General features: G+C 42.2%; 1 protein-coding gene across 1 annotated transcript; it reads right to left on the bottom strand.

Moving 5' to 3' along the window:
* Positions 1 to 4,134: 4,134 nt before the first annotated feature.
* On the bottom strand, positions 4,135 to 12,258 carry LOC134405466 (vomeronasal type-2 receptor 26-like). Its single transcript, XM_063136710.1, has 5 exons — positions 11,974 to 12,258; positions 9,484 to 10,323; positions 7,605 to 7,832; positions 6,883 to 7,009; positions 4,135 to 5,042 (listed from the first exon to the last, which is right to left on the bottom strand). The coding sequence occupies exons 1-5, from the start codon at positions 12,256 to 12,258 to the stop codon at positions 4,135 to 4,137; spliced, it is 2,388 nt and encodes a 795-aa protein (XP_062992780.1).
* Between the last annotated feature and the right edge of the window lie 10,654 nt (positions 12,259 to 22,912).

Genomic DNA, 22,912 nt, shown 5'->3' with positions numbered 1-22,912 from the left:
TTGAGCTTGCAATGTGATTGTTTGACCCCTCCCCCCCAAAAAATGCACTTGGATTTTGTTTAAAAAATATGCGCATGAAAAAATGTGTACTTTTTAAAATGCACAAAATACCCTTTAATCAATGGGAGAAGAATGCATACATTTCAAATAAGCATACAATTGATGCATAAATGTGGAAAAATATGCATGAAAAATATGGACAGATTTTCCTGCAAAAAGAAAGAAAGCTTGCAATCTGATATGGACAGCAGCTGGAATGAGCATCAAGTAGGAATTTGCAGAGCTTGAGTTTTGCTGATTTACCCATCTCTACTTATTGTTATGGCTGGAATGAAAATCACGAGGTCTTGCTGAGAACCCATGAAATAAATGCTAAATCACTGTATGTGCTTAAGTGCTATGGATATGATGAACAATAATAACTTCAAATACAGGAACTTTTGTTATAGCCTTACCTGTTTAGGCTTGAACTCTTTGTTTCATTGCAGAGAGTAATCCATTCTGGAGCCTCATTCTGGAAAAGCTTTGCAGAAGAATCTTCCTAAATCATTCACACCAACATGAACAATTTTTCCATCTCTGCCTCCTTCAAGCCACAGCTGAAGTCCTTACTATGTCAAGGTAGTCAAATGTTCTACTGAAATGCACCAAAGGGAACTGTTTGCTGCACTGTAGCTTGATTCATATAAATAGTTTCACTTATTACTTCTGGGAGTTCTTTTTTCAGTTAATGGTTTGTTTGTTTTTACAAGTTGAAATACAAACTTCCCAATTTTTTTCTCAATTCTGTGCTGGAATTTTCTTCACAGATTCTGGAAGGGAAAGCTTTTGAAGCCAAAGGAGCATCTATAACTCTCTGCTCTGTCCCAGTGGTGACCACAGGTCAATAAATAACTGGAATCCCAATTTTAAGAGGCCGTAAGAGTTCCCAGAATAGGAATTACACCATTGATCTCAATATGATTTCAAGTATAAATCCCTATGACAAATGAAAACAAAATAAAATCTACTCTTTAAAATTGCATGCAGTTATGAAGTGTGCATCCCTTATGCATTTTTTCCTACTTGGTCACAGATGACATGGTGATATTTGTAGGGTGACCATATGAAAAGGAGGATAGGGCTCTTGTATCTTTAACAGTTGTATTGAAAAGGGAATTTCAGCAGGTGTCATTTGTATATATGGGGAACCTGGTAAAATTTCCTCTTCATCACAACAGTTAAAACTGCAGGTGCCCTGCCCTCTTTTAAATCTGGTCACTCTAGTATACCTTCTGCACCTTTAACTGTTGTGATTAAGATGGAATTTCACCAAGTTCTCCATACAAATGACACCTGCTGAAATTCCCTTTTCTATGCAACTGTTAAATATACAGGAGCCCTGTCCTCCTTTTCATATGGTCACCCTAATATTTGTATCCCTTTGCCAAAGTTCTAACATTGTGAATTGATGGCAAGATGTATGTGTTCTGGATGGATTTCCTGACTTGGGGCACAATTCTATGGATTGTGTCTTCACTGCTCAAAAGCCCCTAAACTCACCGACGTCTGAGATTCCTATGCCTTGCCAGGCTAAGGCCAGCAGAGCAGGAAGAACAGCAGAGATCTTTTCTTCCCTGTCCTCCAATCTCCTTCCTTTTTACTAGATGGGCTTTTAAGACCATCTAGTGAAGGTGCTTTGAAAGGAGAAGAAGGAGGCTGGTGCAGGCTCAAGATAAATAATCTCTTGGCTTCCTTTGTCCAATCCCCTCCCACCCAGTGAAACACTCCCCTTTCCTGCTTCCTAAGGTGGATTTCCTGACCTTAGAGAGGCAACCAGCATGGTTCTTTCTACACCAGGGCTAGAATAGAGGGGGTTGGCTCCTTGTTCCTGAGATAGAGCATGCTGATGGTCCTACACACTTTGTATTGGTTTTATTTATTTTTATTTATTTAGGTTATATAGTTATATTTCTTTTAAATCCGGTTACGGGCCGTTATTAGAACTACTGTATTTATTGTGTTATGTAAACTGCTGATCTATTTTACTTCATGTACAGTGCTTTGTTACAAAGCGCTATGTAAATTATTATTATTATTATTATTATTATTATTATTATTATTATTATTTACACTACTGCTTTACAGCAGTATTAAGGTAAACACCCTCCCTTCCCTAACATTACCTGGCTCTGCCAGCGCCATCGCTGCATGGACAGTGGTGGTGCCAGGTAAGCCCCCCTCCCCCCACTTACCTGCATCCGCCACAGTCTGGGCAGCAGCTTAAACTGCAGCCCAGGCCTCAAGGCAGAAACAGGCTGCAGCCTGTTTCCGCCTTGCTGCCTAGGCCTCTGTTGAAGCCGCTGCCTGGACTGTGACAGATGCAGGTAAGCCCCCTCCCCCTGCCCCTTACCTCATTTGCCCCCCACCCCCTTACCTGGCTCTGTCGCTGTCGCCACATGGACTGCAGCAGCAGTGGAGCCAGGTAAGCCCCCTTCCCCCCACTTACCTGCATCCGTTGTGGTCTGGGTGGTGGCTTCAACTGAGGCCTAGGTCTCAAGGCAGAAACAGGCCATGGCCTGCTTCCTACATGAGGCCTGGGCCTCAGTTGAAGCCACCACCCGACTGCGACAGACACAGGTAAGCCCCCCTACCCCCTGCACCTTATCTGGCTTGCCCCCTGCCCCCTTACCTGGCTCTGCCACTGTCGCTGCATAGACTGTGGCAGTGGCGTCAGGTAAGCCCCCTTAACTGGCTCTGCCACCACCGCACGGACTGCGGTGGTGCCAGCACCAGGTAAGCCCCCCTCCCCACTTCCCCACTTACCTGGCTCTGCCATTGTTGCCGCACGGACCACAGTGGCGGTGGACGGGGGAGCCAAGTAAGCTCTCCTCCCCCACTTACCTGGGTCCGAAGCTTTGGAATGGTCCGAATAGCTCCAAACTGATCCGCACCTCCCCCGATCCACTCCAGAAACGGGCATTGGAGGTGCAGATCGGCCTGCTCCGCTTCAGATCCAGTGATCTGAAATGGAGCGGAGCACACCCCTAGTTTTTAGGATGTTTTTAACAATGCATATTATGTTTTAATTCAGTTTTATGCATTTTATCATTTATAGTTGTTCACTGCTTCGATCAGAATGGAGAGGCGGGTAAGAAATAAAATTATTATTATTATTATTATTATTATTATTATTATTATTAGTCCTATTAACTGTATTGCTCCACTCGAAGCCACAAGTACTCAGTCATAATGAGGTCTAGACCAATGCACTAGGTGGCAATGGGTGAATGCGGGGCCTCATTTACAAAGTTCCCTACATCCTCTCTCCAACTTCACAGAGGGTAAGTGGGCCCACAAAAGTGAGTGTGATGATGTTGATGCCCGACGCAGGGGTGGAGTCTGAAAAACTCCCCTCTGCCCGAGCACCTGAAGCCCACTTGCTAAGCTGTGGGCCACTTGCAGACCCACTCACTGAGTGACCATGTGTTTGATGAGCAGGTCAGGCAGGCACCTGTGTTCATAGTGAGCTACCATTTGTGCCGGTCATGTAGCATAAATGGGCTGTTAACAGCCACCATTTGTACATTACTTTTACGAAAATCCCTCAGCTGCAATTTCTACACAAAATGGCAGGTAGTTATGGGGATGGGCAGCTGCTGGGTGGCTCGTTGGATACTTCTGACATCCCTAGCTGAAAATGCTTCAAAGACTGCCTTCTCAATGTTGCCTGATTCCTCACTCTTAAAAAAGAGAAGGAATCAGGAGACATCAGGTTCTATGTTGACCCATATCAATCCATCCCCCAAACAACAGCAAGTATAGTTTAGAAGTTGGAGTTATTTTATTGCTGAAGCACATTTTCCCTAGACAGGGATAATCAGTATCTGCTCAAGCAAGGAATTACTACTTCAAATAAATAAATGTAGCTGAACTATGAGATGGGTTGGCATAGGACAACAATGCCTGTGATGGATTCCTCTTCCTTTTGAGAGTAGGTACAAAGCAAGACCTGGGTAAGCCACTCCATGAAGATTCTCTTGGACTTCTGACCTGCTCCTAGTTTTCATGGAAGGAAGCCCCTCACCACCTCAGAATTCAAACTAAACGAAGAGTGGCTCCCACCCATGTCTTTGAAGGAATGTGTGTCTCAAACTATGGCTTCTTCTTATTTCTCTTTAAGTGCTCCTTGTAGTTCAGCTCAGGCTTCAGGACAATTATATAACATTTTGGGGAAAAGATACAGCCCAATAAACCAGCATTAGAGGATAAGATGGAGAAGACCTCCACAACCACCATGTATTTTCCCTTGGTGCTCAGGTATGTTGGAACAAAAGAGATCCACACACTGCAAAACACCAACATGCTGAAAGTGATGAACTTGGCTTCGTTAAAGGTGTCGGGCAACTTCCTAGCAAAGAAAGCCACAACAAAGCTGACTAAAGCCAAAAATCCCATGTACCCCAGAACACAGTAAAACATGGAGACAGAACCTTCATTACATTCTACCACAATTTCTTCAGCCAAGGATTGCATGTCCAGGTCTGGGAATGGAGGAGCCGTGCAGAGCCACACAGTACAAACAGCTGTTTGAATAAGGGAGCAGGACAGAACTATAAAAGCTGCCAGTCTTCTCCCCACCCAATTCCTTATCCTGGATCCTGGTTTGGTGGCTATGAATGCCAGAACCACCGTAATGGTTTTTGCCAACACAGAAGAAATAGCCACTGAGAAGATGATGGCAAATGCCATTTGCCGCAGGAGACAGGTGACTGGCTGAGGGCGGCCAATGAATAGCAAGGAGCAGAGAAAGCCGAGCAGGAGGGAGATGAGCAGTGTGTAGGTGAGGCCACAATTGTTGGCTTTGACAATGGGAGTATTTTGGTACTTAATGAATATCCCAAGCACCAAAGCTGTGACCATGGAAAATGAAAAAGCCATACAAACTAAACCGATGCTCAAGCTTCCATCATAAGGCAGGAAATTTAAAACCTTGGGAAGGCATCCATCTTGGTTGCTGTTTGGGTACTCATCTTCTGGGCACTCAATACAGTTATCCATGTCTTTAAAAAGAGAAATAATGACACCTCAGTCTCTTTAATAAGCATATATTTATATCCTGGAAAAGCAAGATTCCTGATCATACAGTAATAGCCTTCTCCTTTGATCCATATCAAAAGATGAAATGTACACTGACCTGGCTCAGACCCAGTTTAGGCATTTCAGAAAATACTTTTTTATTTGCCTTTATATTTTGATGTCATTAAATGGAACTGCTGATGCTTTTCGATTTCTTGACAGAATTGCACACACAGTGTAGAGTGAGATAGGGGGATGTTTGCAAAGCGAGATTTAGAGAAGGAGAGAGAGAGAGAGATATCTGCAAGAACTCAAGATGATTCTGTTTCTTTGCAGAGAGAGGAGAGAGAGAGGGACCTGTTGCACCCGTTTCACCCTCAGTGTGTGCGTGTATGTCTGGCCTGTTAAAGCTTTTTCCGCCAATGTACCTGCCTGCCCCGCCTTGCAGGGATAGGCTGCATTTTTATTCTTATTTTTATCATTTCCCCTTAAAGTTTTGACATGTTGTAGCTTTCCTTCCACAAAGTTGAGCCTTCCCAGCAGCACTTGGCTTCATAGTTACAAGTGTCTTCTTTTTGTACTTATATGCTTGTGTGTTTTAGGGTTGTGCAGTGCACACAAGCAGTACACAATTAATAAAGCACACTTTGATAACATTCCATCATGAGGCATGGGAACCACTGACTGCTGCTGTGCTGGTTCTAGCCATGGTGGGAGAGAAGGAGTGCAGGGCTGGTTGGTTGGTTGCACCTTTCTGCTTGGTCTCATAGAAGTCAGCCACAGTGTGAAAGTGCTGCTGGGCTGGTATCGTCAGTGAGTAAGCTTCTACACCTGAGTCAGGCAGGCTGTTTGTTTCTCAGTAAAACTATTACTCCTATTGGCTGGCTGGGCTTCCAGCGTGTGTGTGGGCCCTCTCTGTCGGCCATGTAAGCTTGCTGGTTGCCATTAGGGGGCCGAGTAGGATTTTTAAAATCATGTTCTGAATTGCTTGTGAGTTTTTTCACCTACTCCACACTGCAAGGCATCTAGGGAGTATTAAATTGGTTGATTTATTGATTGACAATTTGGTCACATTTATTTATAGGCGGCTAAGTGCGGGCATTCCAGAGCAGGATTTAGGATTGGTGAGCATTCACAGGCACTGTTAGGGTATCTGGTAAGTTCTGAGTCTCTCAGCTTTGAGCCCCACGGCCTAGCTGAGAGATAAGGCTTACCTTTTAGGCCAACTCTTCTCATCCACTCAGCCCTGTGGCCTGAATTGGGGGTGACACTGGAAGGTCTCCCTACCCTACAAAAGGTAGGCCCGTGGGGAGGGCAAATGTTGCAGCGCCAACCCATAGGCCATGAATGGCTCACCCAATTTAGATGGGCCTGTTTCAGGCCTTACTGGATGCCCCATAGGATTTTACCCCTTTGCAGATCTTAAATAAATGTGGCCCTGTTTAAATCCAACTGTACACATCTTATCTCCTATTTATCAACCTACATACTGCAAATCCCTTTCTAATATGTTGAAAATCCACTTTAAGTGAGAGTTCAAAATACTGGGCTAAATGGACAACTACGGTAGTTTGACAATATATGAAGCTAGTCCTTATGGCAATAAAATGGGTAGAAATTTATATGCTCCTTTGGAGGCTTTGCACTCCTTCAAGGAAGGATACACCTGTAATTAATCAATACTATTTGCTCCAGGGCAAACTCTTATTGTATAAAAACAAATAATCTCTGTCCAAATTTACATTGTTTTGGAAGGGATGATGCAGTCTGAACCAAACCTGTGTTCTTAATATATTAAATATGAGAAGGAGTTAAATTGCTTACCCTTTTCATTAGAAATCTTCCCCTCTGGACATGAGTCACAATCATAGCAGCAGAATGGTTTCCCATCTTTCTTTTTTCTAACAGAACCCGGATGGCAATTATTATTACATAGTGAGGAGGGTGGCATCTATTCATAAAAATAAGGAAGGAAATACATAGTCTATGCTTAGTAAATGCACCTTCTAATTAGATGTTTCATATATATTTTTAAATTATTTTTTGTTTTGAAAATTCAACCAAATAAAAACAAAAAGAGGAAAATAATATTTGTATATCTTCATATATTTGAATATATAAATTTCAATGCATGCCTGTGAAATGTATATAAAAATAGTTTTCTAAGAATTATACATAAACTTTAACAACAGTAGACTAATCTCCAAGTAACCAAAGCTTGTCATGTGAGCAACAATTATTCCAAGCAGGAAAGAACAACAACAACAAAAAAAGTGTTGATCCTAGTTAACAGAAGTCTGGTATAATTTGATTTCACTTGGGTAGAAAATGATAATTATAAGGACAGAACCTCAAAATATTGTTTTAGTATAAATTAGTAGTTAATAAACTTTTTTTAAAAAAAAAAATTCAAGGTCAATAAATGACATAGGGCTCCTTGCTCTTCAAGGGGATTCACCCGATATGGCAAAATAATTTATCTACAAGTGTTATTGGAACACTCATCTACTGAAGGTTGTGCCCCTAGAACTAATAATCAGACCTACCTTGTTAAACACTCTGTGCCATGTGATGATCTCTTCATTAATAGTGAACTTCCTGCCTTGTAAGGTCAATGGATCCATCTTTCCAACTTTAACCCTTGAGAAAGTCTTATTTGGGAAAGTAATCCAGTTTATTATGTCAAATCCACTTTCCAATTCACCTTTCTCATTCAATGACACCTGATTGCCAGCACTGTTGTTAAATGAAATTCTCCTCAAAAATGGATGAAGCTACAATTGAAGAGGTAAAAATATCCTTCACAAAATTATGGAAGAGACAACAGTGGGTGTGTATATCCATCCTTCACATAGATGGTGTACTATCTATTTTTAATGAAATATTGATTTCTCCACCTTTCCATCCACCAGGATCCAAATAATGGCATGGAGCCAGCAGAAAGAAACAAAAAGAAGTTGGCCACGTGAAAGCGAGCAAAGATTCCTGACATATATGGTCCTATTTTCCAATTTCATGTTAAGAAAGGGAATTCGTGGACATCTGTAGCTATTGGGGAATGAGCAAAGAAGGCAGAGCTAGAAGTATAGAGACTGGTTTCAGACTACACTATAGTCAATGGTTGATTAAATAGTCAATCATTGCCTATTGTGTCATCTGTCCAGCCTTTTACACAGAACGGTTGATTATGTCCTTGAAATAACCAACACAAATAATCAATGGTGTGCAGAGATGACTATCTGCACAACCATTGATTATTGTGTCATGTGTCAGGCTCTGTCAACTATTTCACATGCCTACAGAGTCACGAGGCAAGAGCGGCAGAAACTCCTGCTGCTCTTGTCCAGCAGGGCTCTATAGGCATGTGTCAGCCATCCTGGGAAGTTGTGGGGAGCTGCCAATTGGGACATGCATGGGCACTTCCCTTCACCTCTCTCCCACCCCGCGATGCTCCTTCCATCTCCTCAAGCCGATATGCAAATAGATTGCTGGGTGGGTGGGGGGGTGAAGGATGTCTCCCACGGCTTGACATTACATGTCAAACTGTTGGAGATATCCCTCCACTGATATTGGGGTGGGGCACCCAAGCATCTCCTGTGGCTGTCAAGCAGCAGGAGATGCTTGGCACCCCACTCTTGTTCACCTTAAAGTCGTGATTGATTGGGCACGGGAACGGGATGCTGCAATCTCTTGCCACTTGAGAGCCCCATTCACCACCACGTTCTGGCAAACAACTGTGTGATGGAGGATGATCCCCTGTCAGGGGATCATCTTCCTCCATTATACCCTCGTTCGCCATTTGTGGATATGGAGTACACAGTGAAGGACGCTGTCAGAAGAGCTCTTCTGTCAGCATCCTTCTCCGTCCTCCATATATGGGGAAAGGCATGAGTGTAGGGCAGAGGAAGATGATCCCCTGACAGCTCTCAGAGCATCTTCCTCTGCCACACCCCATATCCACCAATGGCAAATGAGGGCAGGGTGGAATAGGATGCTTGGCGACAGCTCTCCTGCATCTTCCTTCCTCCCCTCTCCCCTCACCACCGAATGGCTGGTTCCAGCTGTCCATATCGGGATGCAGTGGAGAAAGGTGCAGGAGAGAAAGGTGCAGCACAAAAATTCTTTGTGCTGAAGGGGTGGGCAGCTCTCCAAGTCTTTCTCCATGGTGTCCTGATATGGAAAGTGGGAACCAGTTCCGCCATTTGGTTGGGAGGGCAGAAGTGGGGGTGGGAAGCAATACTCAACCATGTGTTAATAGTCCACTCCATGGTTGACTATTAGCATGTCGTGTTGGCGTTACCCCATTGTTGACTATTGTGTCATCCGAATAAAGCCACAGTATTGTGTAATGTGTGGTCCTTTGTCACACTACTTGAACATTTGCCTGTTCATGATTGTAGAACTGCTTTGGTTAGGAGGTTATACCTGCCATGGTTGTGGATTTGGAAGTGCTGATGCCAGTCTGTTCTTGGTATTCGCTGAGTGCATGGCTTGTAAAGCATGTGCCATGATGTAGACAGCATTGTATACACTGTAGCTTTGAGGTGTCATAGTCATTTCAAAAAAAGGCCCAGAAAGACTCTGCAGTGTTTCCATCCCAGTGCAAGTTCCATTGCCTTTCCCAGCTGCAGGGGCATCTGAAAATAAGCAGTCAAAGGCCTGTTCCCAGAAGTCCCAGATAAAAGTGTCTCCACTTAGTGATTGAGGATTTATGGTCTGAAGGAAATTTTGGAAACCCTGCACCTTGTTGTCCTGCACTGCAAAGGACAAGGCTCCTTGGAAGACTTGTATATCCCAGTTCCTGTGAAACTGTAATGCTGGGAAGTCCCATTGGGCTGTAAAGATCCACACTCTGCTCAGAGTCTCTGGCTTATCCTCAGTTTGTACTAGCAGATATTTCAAACCCAGTATACAGTGAGTTGCTGCATACACAACCAGGACTTTGACCATGCTGTTGCTGAAAAGGTGTATCTCTTTCTCTGTTTTTAAGTATGCTTCATGTAATTCAGAGAAATCTGTCAGGGAAGGCATTCGGTCAATGAAAGCTGGACAGATGCCACTCTGGGAAAGGATTGGCATCAAGGTCTGCACAAAATTCTCTCCTTTATCATCATCTAATGTGATGATCCCAATCCAAGTCCATTGGAAATGTTTAAGTATTTGGACAATCCCAAAGTACTGGTATTCTTCATTGGGAACCACCCGATACATGAAAGGAAACTGTGTTTTAGTACTCAGCATAGGGCCAAATAAATAATAAGAGACCTAAGCAAAAGACACACACACACACATACACACACACACACACACACACACACACACAGAGAGAGAGAGAGAGAGAGAGAGAGAGAGAGAGAGAGAGAGAGATTGTCAGTACATAAAAATATTGGTTCCATGGTGGACTTCACAGAAATAAGGAAAGATATGTACCTGGTGTTCCTAATAGGTGAGTAGGAATAATTTAACAGATTCACAGGATTGAAAGTTTTTTTCCATCCTTGCTCTCAGAAGGCAACTCCTCAATCCCTCTGTCTAAAAGATTGTCACACAGAGGAGGGCCAGGAATCATCCCAGAGTGCAGGACACGGAATAATGGGCTCAAGTTACAGGAAGTCAGATTCCAGCTGGACAGCAGGAAAAACTTCCTGCCTGTTAGAGCAGTACAACAATGGAACCAATTACCTAGGGAGGTCGTGGGATCTCCCACACTAGAGGCATTCAAGAGGCAGCTGGATAACCATCTGTCAGGTATGCTTTAAAGTGGATTCCTGCATTGAGCAGGGGTTTGGACTTGATGGCTTTATAGGCCCCTTCCAACTATTATTCTATGATTCTATGCTAGATATTGCACCCATGACTGGCCTAAGAAATCTTGCCACCTAAAGTGAATTTTCAATTCCATGTAGAAGAGCCGACAAGACTAAATGTTGATTCTTAGTTAAATATTGGTGACAGAAGAGAATCCTACAGCACATCTGAGGACAGTAGGCTAGTGCAAGGGGCACAGGGCAGGTTGGGCAGTACACATACATCTGCCCTTTAACACTTTGCCCCTGCACATCACCCCCATGAGCTGTACCAGAGACAGCTACCTCAATCAGTCTAATGACAGGGCTGGCTTTGATTGCAGCCATTGAGCAAGTTTTCTGGGCCAGCTGTTAACACATATACTCTCAGTGTGATGGGAAAGCTGGCTTTGATGGTGCCGGAAAGTTAACTGTAAGCAGTTATTTTTAAGAAGAGGTTTATTGGGGGAGAAAGGTATTTTCTCCACAATGAGATAAGACCTCTCTATTGCCATCACATCCCCCCTTTTTTCCTTCTTTCCTCCACATACTCACACAAGATCACAGCAGTCCTGACAATACAGAGAAAGATGTAGATATCAAGAGTTACGAAAGCCCTATATCTCATACAGATATGAGATATAATGACCAGCCATGGTTCACTAGGGTAAGTGGAAGGCAAAAGGAAGAGGGGCCGACCAAGGGCAAGATGGATGGATGATATTCTGGAGGTGACAGACTTGAGCTTGGGGGAGCTAGGGGTGGTGACAGCCGACAGAAAGCTCTGGCATGGGCTGGTCCATGAAGTCATGAAGAGTCGGAAGAGACTGAACGAATAAACAACAAATATCTCATACAGATTATACTGTTGTTTTATACTTTGAATGGTTTTAATTTTTGTGAACCGCCCAGAGAGCTCTGGCTATTGGGCGGTATAGAAATGTAATAAATAAATAAATAATAAATAAAATAAATATGAGATATAATGACCAGCCATGGTTCACTGTACAGTTTGCTTCTTTTAAAATCTATTCCATTTTTATTTTATTTTATCTTGTACAGTGCTCTGAAATTTTCAATGGGGAGCTGTATATAAATATTGTAAATAATAAATAAATAAATATCCTACCTGCGGAATTTTATAGATACCTAAGATGCTTGCCATGTACAAGGCGGTTTCAGAGTTAAGTCCCCCAATGACAGCTACCAAATGCTTCTGTGCATCACATTTGTAGTTGGGGACAACCCTTTTCAGGCTAAAAAGAAGATTCAGTGTGGTCTGGTAAGTCATCTTTTCATTGAAGTAACTGTCAAAAAAATGGAATCCCAATGTAACATTGGGTAAAATCCTGGGATTCTCATTGATCTCCTTCACTGCAAACATAAAAGCCAGGACGTGCTGGTAGTTCTTCATCACTACACTGAAATGAGAGTATGGTTATGACCATGAATATTCTAAACCTAACTATTGTGAAGTCCACACTGCTGTAACAGAAGCACCTACTTTGGGGCATGGTATTCTGCACATCTTAACAACTAAATATATCCTCAAAAACAGTGCGCATAGATTCCACTTCAAAACCATATGGAAATAAGTGACAAAAATAGATTAAATGGTTTTAATTATGTTTGAATACTGTGATCTGCCTTAACTCTATGATGAAAGGAACATGCCAGCTATTTATTTATGAGACAGAGAGAAGTACTGGTCGCCAGTCGGCATAAGATTTCTGTGATGCTCATATTTCTGGACTGCTCTGTACTATAAGTAGAAATATTATTATGTATCCCATCACAACACAAGAGCCCAAATGTACACAAATTGCTTTTATCTTAATCATGTATGCAAGCATAATATATAAACACCATAAATGTAGAAAACACATAACAATATACTCAACAAAAAATGCAGCTAAGTAATACCGGTACACTTTATCAAGTTCACATGAACTTGTGTTGTGGTGGGATACATACCCAGAACACCCATTTTTGTTTAGCTTGAAATATTATTATGGGAAAAGCTTATCTGGGAAAAAGGTTGTCTAAAAGCAGCAACAGCAAGTAGGACTTGAAATTCATTGTCAGGATTCTGCTTTTGAACTCTAGGTTTTATAATTAAAATAATGTAACTATTTATTATATTATAATCAACTCCTTGTTCTAGGTCCATTATCTTAATAGATTAAGTGGCAATATTAATAGAATAAGCATTATTATTATTATTATTATTATTATTATTATTATTATTATTATTATTTACATTTATATAGTGCCCCATAGCCAAAGCTCTCTGGGCAGTTTCCAACAGTTAAAAAAGTGAACATTAAAAACAAATATAAAAATTTTAAAAGCTTAAAAACAACAATATCCATTTAAAAAAACAAAACTTTTCTTCTGTCAGTTAAAAGCTCAACATATGTTGTTAACTGCCTGGGAGAAGAGAAAAGTCTTGACCTGGCCCTGGAAAGATAACAATGTTGGCACCATATAATGATAATAATAAAATTCTGGTAGAGATGGCTAAACAGCCCATCATGTGACAGAATAAAAACTAGTCAATAGATAGATATTCCCTCTATAACGTTTTAGCCTCACAACAGCCTTGTGAAATAGGTTAGGCTTTAACTCTTTAATAAATATCTCAGCATAAATTTTTTAAATAGGAAATATGCCTTAGCTAATGAAACAGATGGTGGAAGGAAGACTAATAAATAGCATATAATGGAAATAGGAGAGAACATGTAATATCTTTATGTGATTTGATAAAGTCACATATTTTTAGAGTCAAAGTATATGTAAAAGGTAAACTCCAGGGATTGAGAACTACACTGTATCTGAACACAAAGACAGGAATGATAGGAGTACACGACAGGACCAACTAAAAAAGGTGATGATATAAAAGGTGAAAGATATAAAACACAGAGAGAAATGTCATGCAATGGGCAGAATGGTGAACTGTATATCTGACAAGCTATATCAATGGATACTAGCCCTGATGGCTATTTTGTACATCTATCTGAAGCAGTCTGCCTAAGTACACAAGTTGCTGGGAGACATTAGCAGGAGTGTGCTATTGCATTCTGTGCTACTTGTGAGTTTCCCACAGGTAGATGGTTGGTCACTGTTCAAAATGAATGCTGGACTAGGTAGATATTGGTCTGAGATACACCATGCCTATACTTATCTTCTTTAGAGGAATGGAAAGGCAAAATACAGGAAGGAACAAGGGAATTCTTTAAACAGGTGTGTGCATATACCCAAATAAATAACCCACTCAGGGACACCTCATGGAAGCAAGGAATTCCTTACATAGGCTCTTTAATAAACATTGCACTGGGGTGTTCATCAAAGGACATAATGTTAAAAAAGGAGAAGAACAGAGAAGAGATACCCCCAATTATGAGGTCTCCTAGCTGATGGTATTCATGTGGGATCTCAAGGGGATCACTCATGCTGCATGTAATGGAGTGTGCCTTGCACTCAGTATGGGGCAGAAACACCAACTGCAACATCAATAGCCGTAGCAAGAAAAATAGCATTCTGACCACAAAATCCTTTTCTATGAAAGCAAAATCCACAGTTTCAATTTAATGCATTATTATCTCATTTCAGCCTGATAACACTAGTGTCTTCTGACTCTCCTAGTCAACACTGATAGTCTCTGCTAGAAGCTCTGCCTGTCCACAATCTGTTACCCTAACTTCTAAAAAGCAGAGGTGTGTGAGTGTGCATGCATATTCTCTCTCTCTCTCTCTCTCTCTATTATATATATATATTCCCACTTTGATTGATTATTGTGAGAGTGGTCACTGTAGTTCTGGGTGAGAAAGACTGTCACCATAATTTGAGACAATTGCAGGGTTCACAATTATCTCCCCAAAGTACTCTGAACAGCTGAAGAAAACATGTTGATTAGATTTCATCTAATATCTGTTGCTCTCTGGGTAGGAATGACACCTGGGCTTAATACAACAATGGGTGTGATAATTCATCTGGAAGCATTAGGCCAGTGGTTCTTAACCTTTTTGGAGCCACGGACCCCTTTGAAAATCTGGTGAAAGCTATGGACCCCCTCCCTAGAAAAATGCACATAAGCACATAAACACAGCTTTGCATGCAATGAATATACTTTATTTTATTGAAAACTGATTGCCTCATACAGTGTATGACATACACAAAGTATGAATAAAGTGAACAAGCTTAACAAAAAAAATTGTTTCTCACTCTTTTTCATGCAAAAATTAATGGCCACTCCATTAGGGTGACCATATGAAAAGGAGGACAGGATACAGATACAGGAGCCCTGTCCTCCTTTTCATATGGTCACCCTACACTCCATACAAAAATGAAATACAATCATCATGTGCAAATTAAACAAAACAAAACTTTAATTCTGCTCAAAAGTTCATTTCGATGAGAAGGCTGTTGTTTTTTGGCTTGAATAAGAAGATGAAACTGTGGAGTGGACTTTGACAAGGTAACACACATGTCATCTTTGACATCCAATCAATTTCGACTTTTTGTTTTGATAGAAACAAGTGCTGAAAATGATGACTTTGTGTTTTTCTACATTACTGACGCCCCCATTCTCTCTCTATTTATGCATCCCTACTCAAACTGCATGCACCCAGTCCCTAATTTTAACAATAAATAATAACAGACTTGTTGTAAATAATAAATAAATGGATAAAACAAATAAATACAGTGCACCAACCATTCTTGGCTTTTTCACAACACTCGCACACATCTTTCTCCCATACGCACAAACACATATTCACACACTGTAAACCCATCACTCATCAGCCACACTCTGAAATTGTGGTCAGAAGGTGGTCGGAGGTCTCCAACCTTGGCTGGTACAGCTGTAGTAATAATAAGGCCCTCTTTCTCATAGTAATCCCTCTCCCAGCACAGGGTCCTTAAACAGGAATCTCCTCTACCATCTCCTCTGTCCATTTGTTCCTCCCTCCCTGGTTGCCGCCCCTCAATCCAAGCCGATGGGGGATAGGAAATCCTCTCAGGGCGCCCCTCAATGGAGTAAGACATTGAGACATTGCCCTCAATGGTACTTACTTCTGAGTATACTCAGCCTTCCCTCCTCCCGAGGTCAGTAAAATGAGTACCCAGCTAGCTGGGGGAAAGGTAATAATGGCCAGGAAAGGCAATGGCAAACCACACGCTATAAGGCCTGCTAAGAAAATGTCAGTGAAAGCTGGTGTCCCTCCAAGAGTCAGTGCTTGCATGAGAGGTTCCTTTCCTTTCCTTTCCCCCCCTCCAAGGCTCCAGGCATGCTGGGCAGGAGGGAACAGGGAAAGCATGAGAGAGCACATGGAGGAGAGCTAAGTTCAAAATGGCCACTGAGTTCTTTTAAATTTAAAATATCATCTCCAGTGATTCCCATAATATAGTGAATATAAATTTTTATTTGACTTTCACAGACCCCCTGAAGCCCATCCATGGACCCCTTGGGGGTCCATGGACCCCAGGTTAAGAACCCTTGCATTAGGCCTTTTGATGATGGGAGGAAGGAATTGGATTTTTTAAAAAATAATTTTTATTTTTTAAAACATCCAAACAATACAACAATACAATATAAAACAATGCCCCATAATACACAATAATATAAAGTAAACAATTTAATAAACATATGTTCTAACTTAATTCCATTTAACATAACATAATTAACATAAGTGTGCTCCCTCCAACCCCGGGATCTTATTCATATTTCCAAAATCTCATTACTTCCTCTAGAGGTGTTTTCCCTCTCCCCTTTAGTAATACAAATTCTAAAAACTGTTTCCATATTCCTTCAAAATCATTCGTTTTTATCATTCCTCTTCTAACTTTCATGTTACATGTTAATTTATCATTAATAGCAATATCCCATATTTCTTTATACCAATCTTCTATATGATAATCCCCTTGAACCTTCCAGTTCCTAGATATCATTAGTCTTGCTGCTGTTAACAAATTCATTATCAATTCTTTTGTCTCTTGATTACAATTCAGTTCTCCATAAACTGATAATAATGCCACCGTAGGTGTGTCTTCAATCTCCATTCCTAAAATTTCTTTTATCTCTTTAAACACCATTTTCCATAATTTTTGTACATATTCACATTCCCACCACATATGTAAATACATTCCTTTCTCTTGACAACCTTGCCAACATATTGCTGAATTCATCTTATTTATTTTATTAAATTTCACAGGGGTTAGGTACCACCTCCAGACAAGATTGTAATAATTTTCTTTTATCCTCACGGACATATTTCTCAACACTCATTGTTTCCATATCCCTTTCCAACTCTGTTGCCCTATTTGTTCCTTCAAGTCAGTTTCTCATACCATCTTACCTACACTTTCCATCTCTCCCTTTTCCACTAATATTCTATATATTTCACTCGTTAAACCTTTTATTGATTTGTTTTCTCTTTTCTCATTTTTTTTAAAATCAGCTCCTCAAACTTCGTAATTCCTCTACACTCTCCATTATCATTTAACCATTTCTTCATCCACTGTTCTAATTGAATATAATTTAACCACAATATATTTCCCTCTTTTAATCTCTCCTTTATTTCTTCCCCAGTTTTCATTCTTTCTAACCAATCTTTTAACTTCACTACCTTTCCTTCTTTTAAACTTTTTCCCAACTCTTTTTTAAAATTCTCTGGCAAGTTCCTCGTCATTATCATTGGTGATATTGGGGAAATACTTGGGAGTAAGTCCTTTTCATATAATCGCCATATTTCCCAGTGATTTTTAAATCAGTTTCTTCTTTAAGGCTACATGCCAAACCTTACTGTAGCATGGCGCCAGCCAAATCTTTCCAATATCTGATTATAACCAGTCTGGCAGCAACTAAAAGAAATCCTATTAATTGTTTAGATTCAACTTTTTCATTCTCCTCCTGAAATAATCCTAACAATGCTAATCCTAACAATGCTAATTCTTGTAATTTAATAACTTTTTGCCCTTTTGTCTTTTCAATTTCTTTAAAAATTAAGTCCCAAAAAACCCTGTATTTTAGCCCAAAGCCACCACATAAGCTGAGAAAGCCTACCTCTCCACATCCCCTCCAACAGTATTGCAAATTATATTTATTAAATTGTGCCATTTTTGCAAAATCTTTAACATTGTTTCCTTTGTTGACATCGGAACTGATTTGAATGGGAACTTGCTCAGCACCCTCTTCCTTGATAGACCAGTCCAACTTCCATATTTTCTTTAGATCTTCAGAACCACCCATCTCTAAATTAAGAAGGATGGAGTATAGTTGAGATACCAAACCTGTGTTAGTGCCTGTAGCGGACTTGATTTTGGCCTTAGCTAGACTTAAGGTTTATCCCGGGATCGTTCTGTCATCCCTGCCTGCTCCTGGGATCCCCTGTGTGTCATTTACATGAAGAGGGATGATCCTGGGATGATCCCAGGATAAACCTTAGGTCTAGCTAAGGCCTAAACGTTTGTAAGAGGATGGGTGGCACATTCCTTAACATGTAATTGTCATATAAATGTGCCTACCTGGGACCACTCCAACCATGTTATATTGAAGACCTTGAGATGGGTTCTCCATAAATCCCTAGAGAGAGGAGCGTTATCATAATAAAAATCCTGCATTCTATACAGCCCTGCTATCTTGAATGGTTCTACCCTAATTTGCCTTGCATTGCTAATAAATTCTGGATGACAATATCATGGAGAAAGATTTGGCATTAACTTATTTAACCATTGGCTACAAACATTAAATGGTCCCATAAAAGTAGATATTGGGCTTTTAGTCACTTGTTGTAGTCGTTTTATAAATGGGATGCTTTCAGAAGGTTCTATATCTAAAAGGAATTTAAGTTCCTCCCATTTTTGTACTGAAATTCTACCACTGCAGGTTTTTAAAAAAGCACCAAAAATCATCGGAATCACTGGCCCTAAGTCACAGTAGACAACTAATGGATCTTTCTCATCACCTCAAGAGACAAATTGGAGTGGAGTTTGAACTACTCAGTAAACCTCCTCTGGATGGCACTGCAAAGATCAGGGCTGGCCCTCTCATGAGGCAGGGTGAATTGCCCACTTCAGGTGGTGGTGTGGGAGGAGTCACAATTCCCCACCAACTCACTGTAGTGTCACCCCCCCCCACATCTGCTACCTTGTTCAAATGAGACTGCACATTTGCTGTAATGGAAGTGCAGGGCTGGTGGGGCTCTCTGGAGCTGCTGCCCAGAGGGCAGAGGGTGGAGGAGGGAACAACAATGGAGTGTGGCAGGGGCAGGGATGAGGATGGGAGGAGCCAATGCTGCAGCATCAATGTCACAACAGCAGCTGTGGTACACATGTGCTCTCCCATCTCAGTCAGTATTAGAGCTTGCAACAGTGCTGGTAAGGATACAGTGGTGGTGTAGTATGACCCTCTCTCAAAATACTAGAACCCAGGGTCATCCCATGAAGTTGATTGGTGGGAAATTCAGGACAGATAAAACAAAGCAGTTCTTCACACAGTGCATAGTTAAACAATGGAATTCACTACGACAAGATGTAATGGTGACCACCAATTTGGATGGCTTTAAAAGCGGGGAGAGGGGAAGATAAATTCCTGGAGAATGGCTGCTAGTCCTGATGGCTATGTGTATCAGAGGCAGGGATGTTGCAAGAGTTCACCTGGGTCCACAATGGCAGCAGATGCCCCCATGTTTAGCCCTTACAGGCCCAGGCAGATGCACCCAGTGCTAGGCTGGCCTGTGCCCGAGTTTTCACAAGCCCCCAAGAGTGCTTGGCAAGGCTGGCAGGGCCTGGTTTGTTGGGGGGTGGACTAAGGTGGCAGGTGAGCACTCCCTAGGCTCGCCAACCCCTAAAATTCAGAGACAGTAAACCAATGTACACCAGTGGCTGAGAAACATGGGTGGGAGAGTGCTGTTAGACTCATACCTTGCTTGTGGGTTCCTGGTCAACACCTGGTTGGCCACTGTATAAACAGAATGCTAGACTAGATGGATTCTTGGTCTGATCCAGCATGGCTCTTCTTATGTTCATACGTTCTTAGTGTCCACAGACTTGTGGAGAGTTCTACTTGCATTTAAGTGCATGTGAATAGAGCTCACTTACAAGACCTTGCCAATTCAACACAGCAAGTTGTGATCTGAGGGGTAGGACTCCCTTACACCAGAAACATAGGAGAGGCAAAGTGCACAGTTCTGACCTCTACCTGCTTTAAGCACTCAAGCATTCAGGTTAATGCCTGAACTGGGCTACAGGGACAGATTTAGAATGGAGGAAGAATTCTTCTAGTGTAGGACATAGCTGTGCTTATAGGCCGCAGAGATCCTCAAATATGAATGCAGAGTGAAGAAATATAGGGGTGTGCACGGACCCACCGCTCCGCTTCACTTGCAGATCTGTAATTTTTGGATCGGGCTGCTTCGCCCCGCCCCCGCTCTGCCCACTTCCGCTCCGCTCCGCTCGGAGCTCCGGATCCGGATCGGAGCTCCGTTTCCCCCCCATAGGGTTGCATTGAAAGCTAAAAAATTATACAACTTTTTTTCTGTTCAAGTTAGAAACCTCATGTTTGGCACCATGACACCTCATGGGGGTATACACACGCACACCAAGTTTCAAGGGAATCCCATCATCCCCTGATTTTTGGGGAATTTTTGAAAATCGGGCACCCCATTCACACCCCTTTCCATAGCTCCGTCAATTTGCACGTTAGAAAGCTCAAACTCACCACCACGATAGCGTATCCACATGTCCACATGGATACCAAGTTTCAAGGCAATCCCATCATCCCCTGATTTTTGGGGAATTTTTGAAAATCGGGCACCCCATTCAGACCCCTTGGGATAGCTCCGTCAATTTGCACGTTAGAAACCTCAAACTCGCCACCATGAAAGCTTATCCAGGGATACATAAGCATGCCGAGACTCAAGGCAGTCCCATCATCCCCTGATTTTTGGGGAATTTATGAAAATCCAACACCCCTTTCCATAGCTCCGTCAATTTTGCATGTTAAAAAAACCTCAAACTCACCACCATGAAAGCTTATCCAGGGATACATACGCACGCCAAGACTCAAGGCAGTCCCATCATCCCGTTTTTTGGCGGGGCTTAAACCTGCAAAATTTGGAACTTCCAAAACTCCAAGTGAGTGCAGGAAGGACTTCTCCCCTGAGTCAAAGCCACACACACACAACATCCCTGCGAGGTGGGCAGGGGAGGAGGGAGGGAAGGCAGGCAGGCATGCAGCTGGCATTTCTGGGGGCATAAGGAAGTGAGCCAAGGATAAGCCAGTAATGCATATAAAATGGAATAAATAAACAAATAAATAAACGAAGGAGGGGTAGAATTAAAAGCAGCAGTATTGCTGAATAAACAGCAAGAAGAACTTTTTTAAAAAGGCTATATCTGTCCTTTACCAGCAATAGGGGGACGTGCCCGGGGGAGAGGGAAGCAGCTGCCAGTTCAGCTCAAGAAAGCCATTGCTTCACCAACAGCAGCTCTAAGAAGTAAACGCTCACTTCAACTCATAATAGGCATCGCTCCACCACTAAGAGAGAAGTAGAACGCTCACTTCGACTCATGATAGGCATTGCTCCACCGGGTTACTCTCTTTGGAAGGCTCTAATGGCCTTCCAGTACAGGAGAGAGTGGGGGCACGTCCACAATGAGATGCCCTAGGGGAGCTCATCCCCTTGCACCACATCTTTTCAGTTGTTCCCCAAAGTTAGGGTGGGTAGCAGTGCTGTGTTTCTATCTCTTATTCTTGGCTTAGTATATGATTTCAGGTTGTGTTTGTGCATTTGGTGGGGCTACTGTGTTAAAAAACACTGGGAAAAGTCCGTTCAGATGAAGAAAGAGAAGTTTCCCAGAATCCCAAGTTACCCATTTTGCCTATGCCCTCCTCTAACTTTGGGATCATGTGATCATGACCGGGAGCTGACTCTGCCCCTCAGCCCTTTGAAAAAGGTATTTCTTCCGCCGATTTTTTTAAAAAATTCTAGCGCGCGACCCGCACCACGCAGAGAGGTGAGAGTAGTCTCAAAATGACCCCCATCCACGACTCTCTGTGCACAAGAATTTTCAGAACGATAGCTTAAAAATCAACCCAGTTATCCCCGATTGTTTTCCTCAATGCAATCCTATGGGCGAAAACCGCCATTTGACCCGCGCTGTCCGTTTGTTTACCCGATTTGTAAAAAATTCTAGCATGCGACCCGCACGACACAGAGAGGTGAGAGTAGTCTCAAAATGACCCCCATCCACGACTCTCTGAGCACAAGAATTTCCAGAACGATAGCTTCAAAAACAACCCAGTTATCCGCGATTATTTCCCGCAATGCAATCCTATGGGCGAAATGTTTTCAAGATGGCGATCGGAGCGCTCCGCCTGAACTCCGAAAAATGGAGCTCCGAAAAATGGTCGCTTCTTTTCGCCTTGCTTCTAGGAGTCCGCGGTCCGCTTCTACTCCGCCTCTGGGTAAGGCGGAGCAGGCCAATCCGCTACTGCTTCTCCGCTCCTAATCGGAGCGGAGCACATGCCTAAAGATATAATCCATGAGTAACAAGGCAGAACATAGGAGCTCCACCGTGGAAGCCCCCCAAGAGCATTCACACCTCCTGAAAAAGTTTCTGAATATATGTTATTTATTTATTTATTGCATTTATATCCCACTTTTTTCCCCTCCAAGGAACCCAAGGCAGTGTACATAATCCTCCTCCTCCATTTTATCCTCACAACAACCCCGTGAGGTAGGTTGGGGTGAGAGTCTGTGACTGACACAAAGTCACCCAGTGAGCTTCCATGGCTGAGGGGGACTAGAACCCAGATCTCTTGACTCTCAGTCCAAGATTCTTACCACTACACCGCACTATTACAAGCAGCACAGTGCAGAACACAGTATACAACAGTAAGCATAAGTAACAAAGCAGAGGGGAGACAATATCAGCACAATAGTTTCTGTCCCAGGATGCCCATTTCCTCTATATCTTCATCTGAAGGCTTTTTTTGGATATATTTTCTTGCTCAGTGTTCTATTAAGCCCAGATGTTAATCTTGTCCCAGATGTGTGATGACACCC

Source organism: Elgaria multicarinata, chromosome 11 (assembly GCF_023053635.1).
Source record: "Elgaria multicarinata webbii isolate HBS135686 ecotype San Diego chromosome 11, rElgMul1.1.pri, whole genome shotgun sequence".
NCBI classification, from domain to species: domain Eukaryota; kingdom Metazoa; phylum Chordata; class Lepidosauria; order Squamata; family Anguidae; genus Elgaria; species Elgaria multicarinata.
This window is presented reverse-complemented; position numbering and strand designations above follow the sequence as displayed.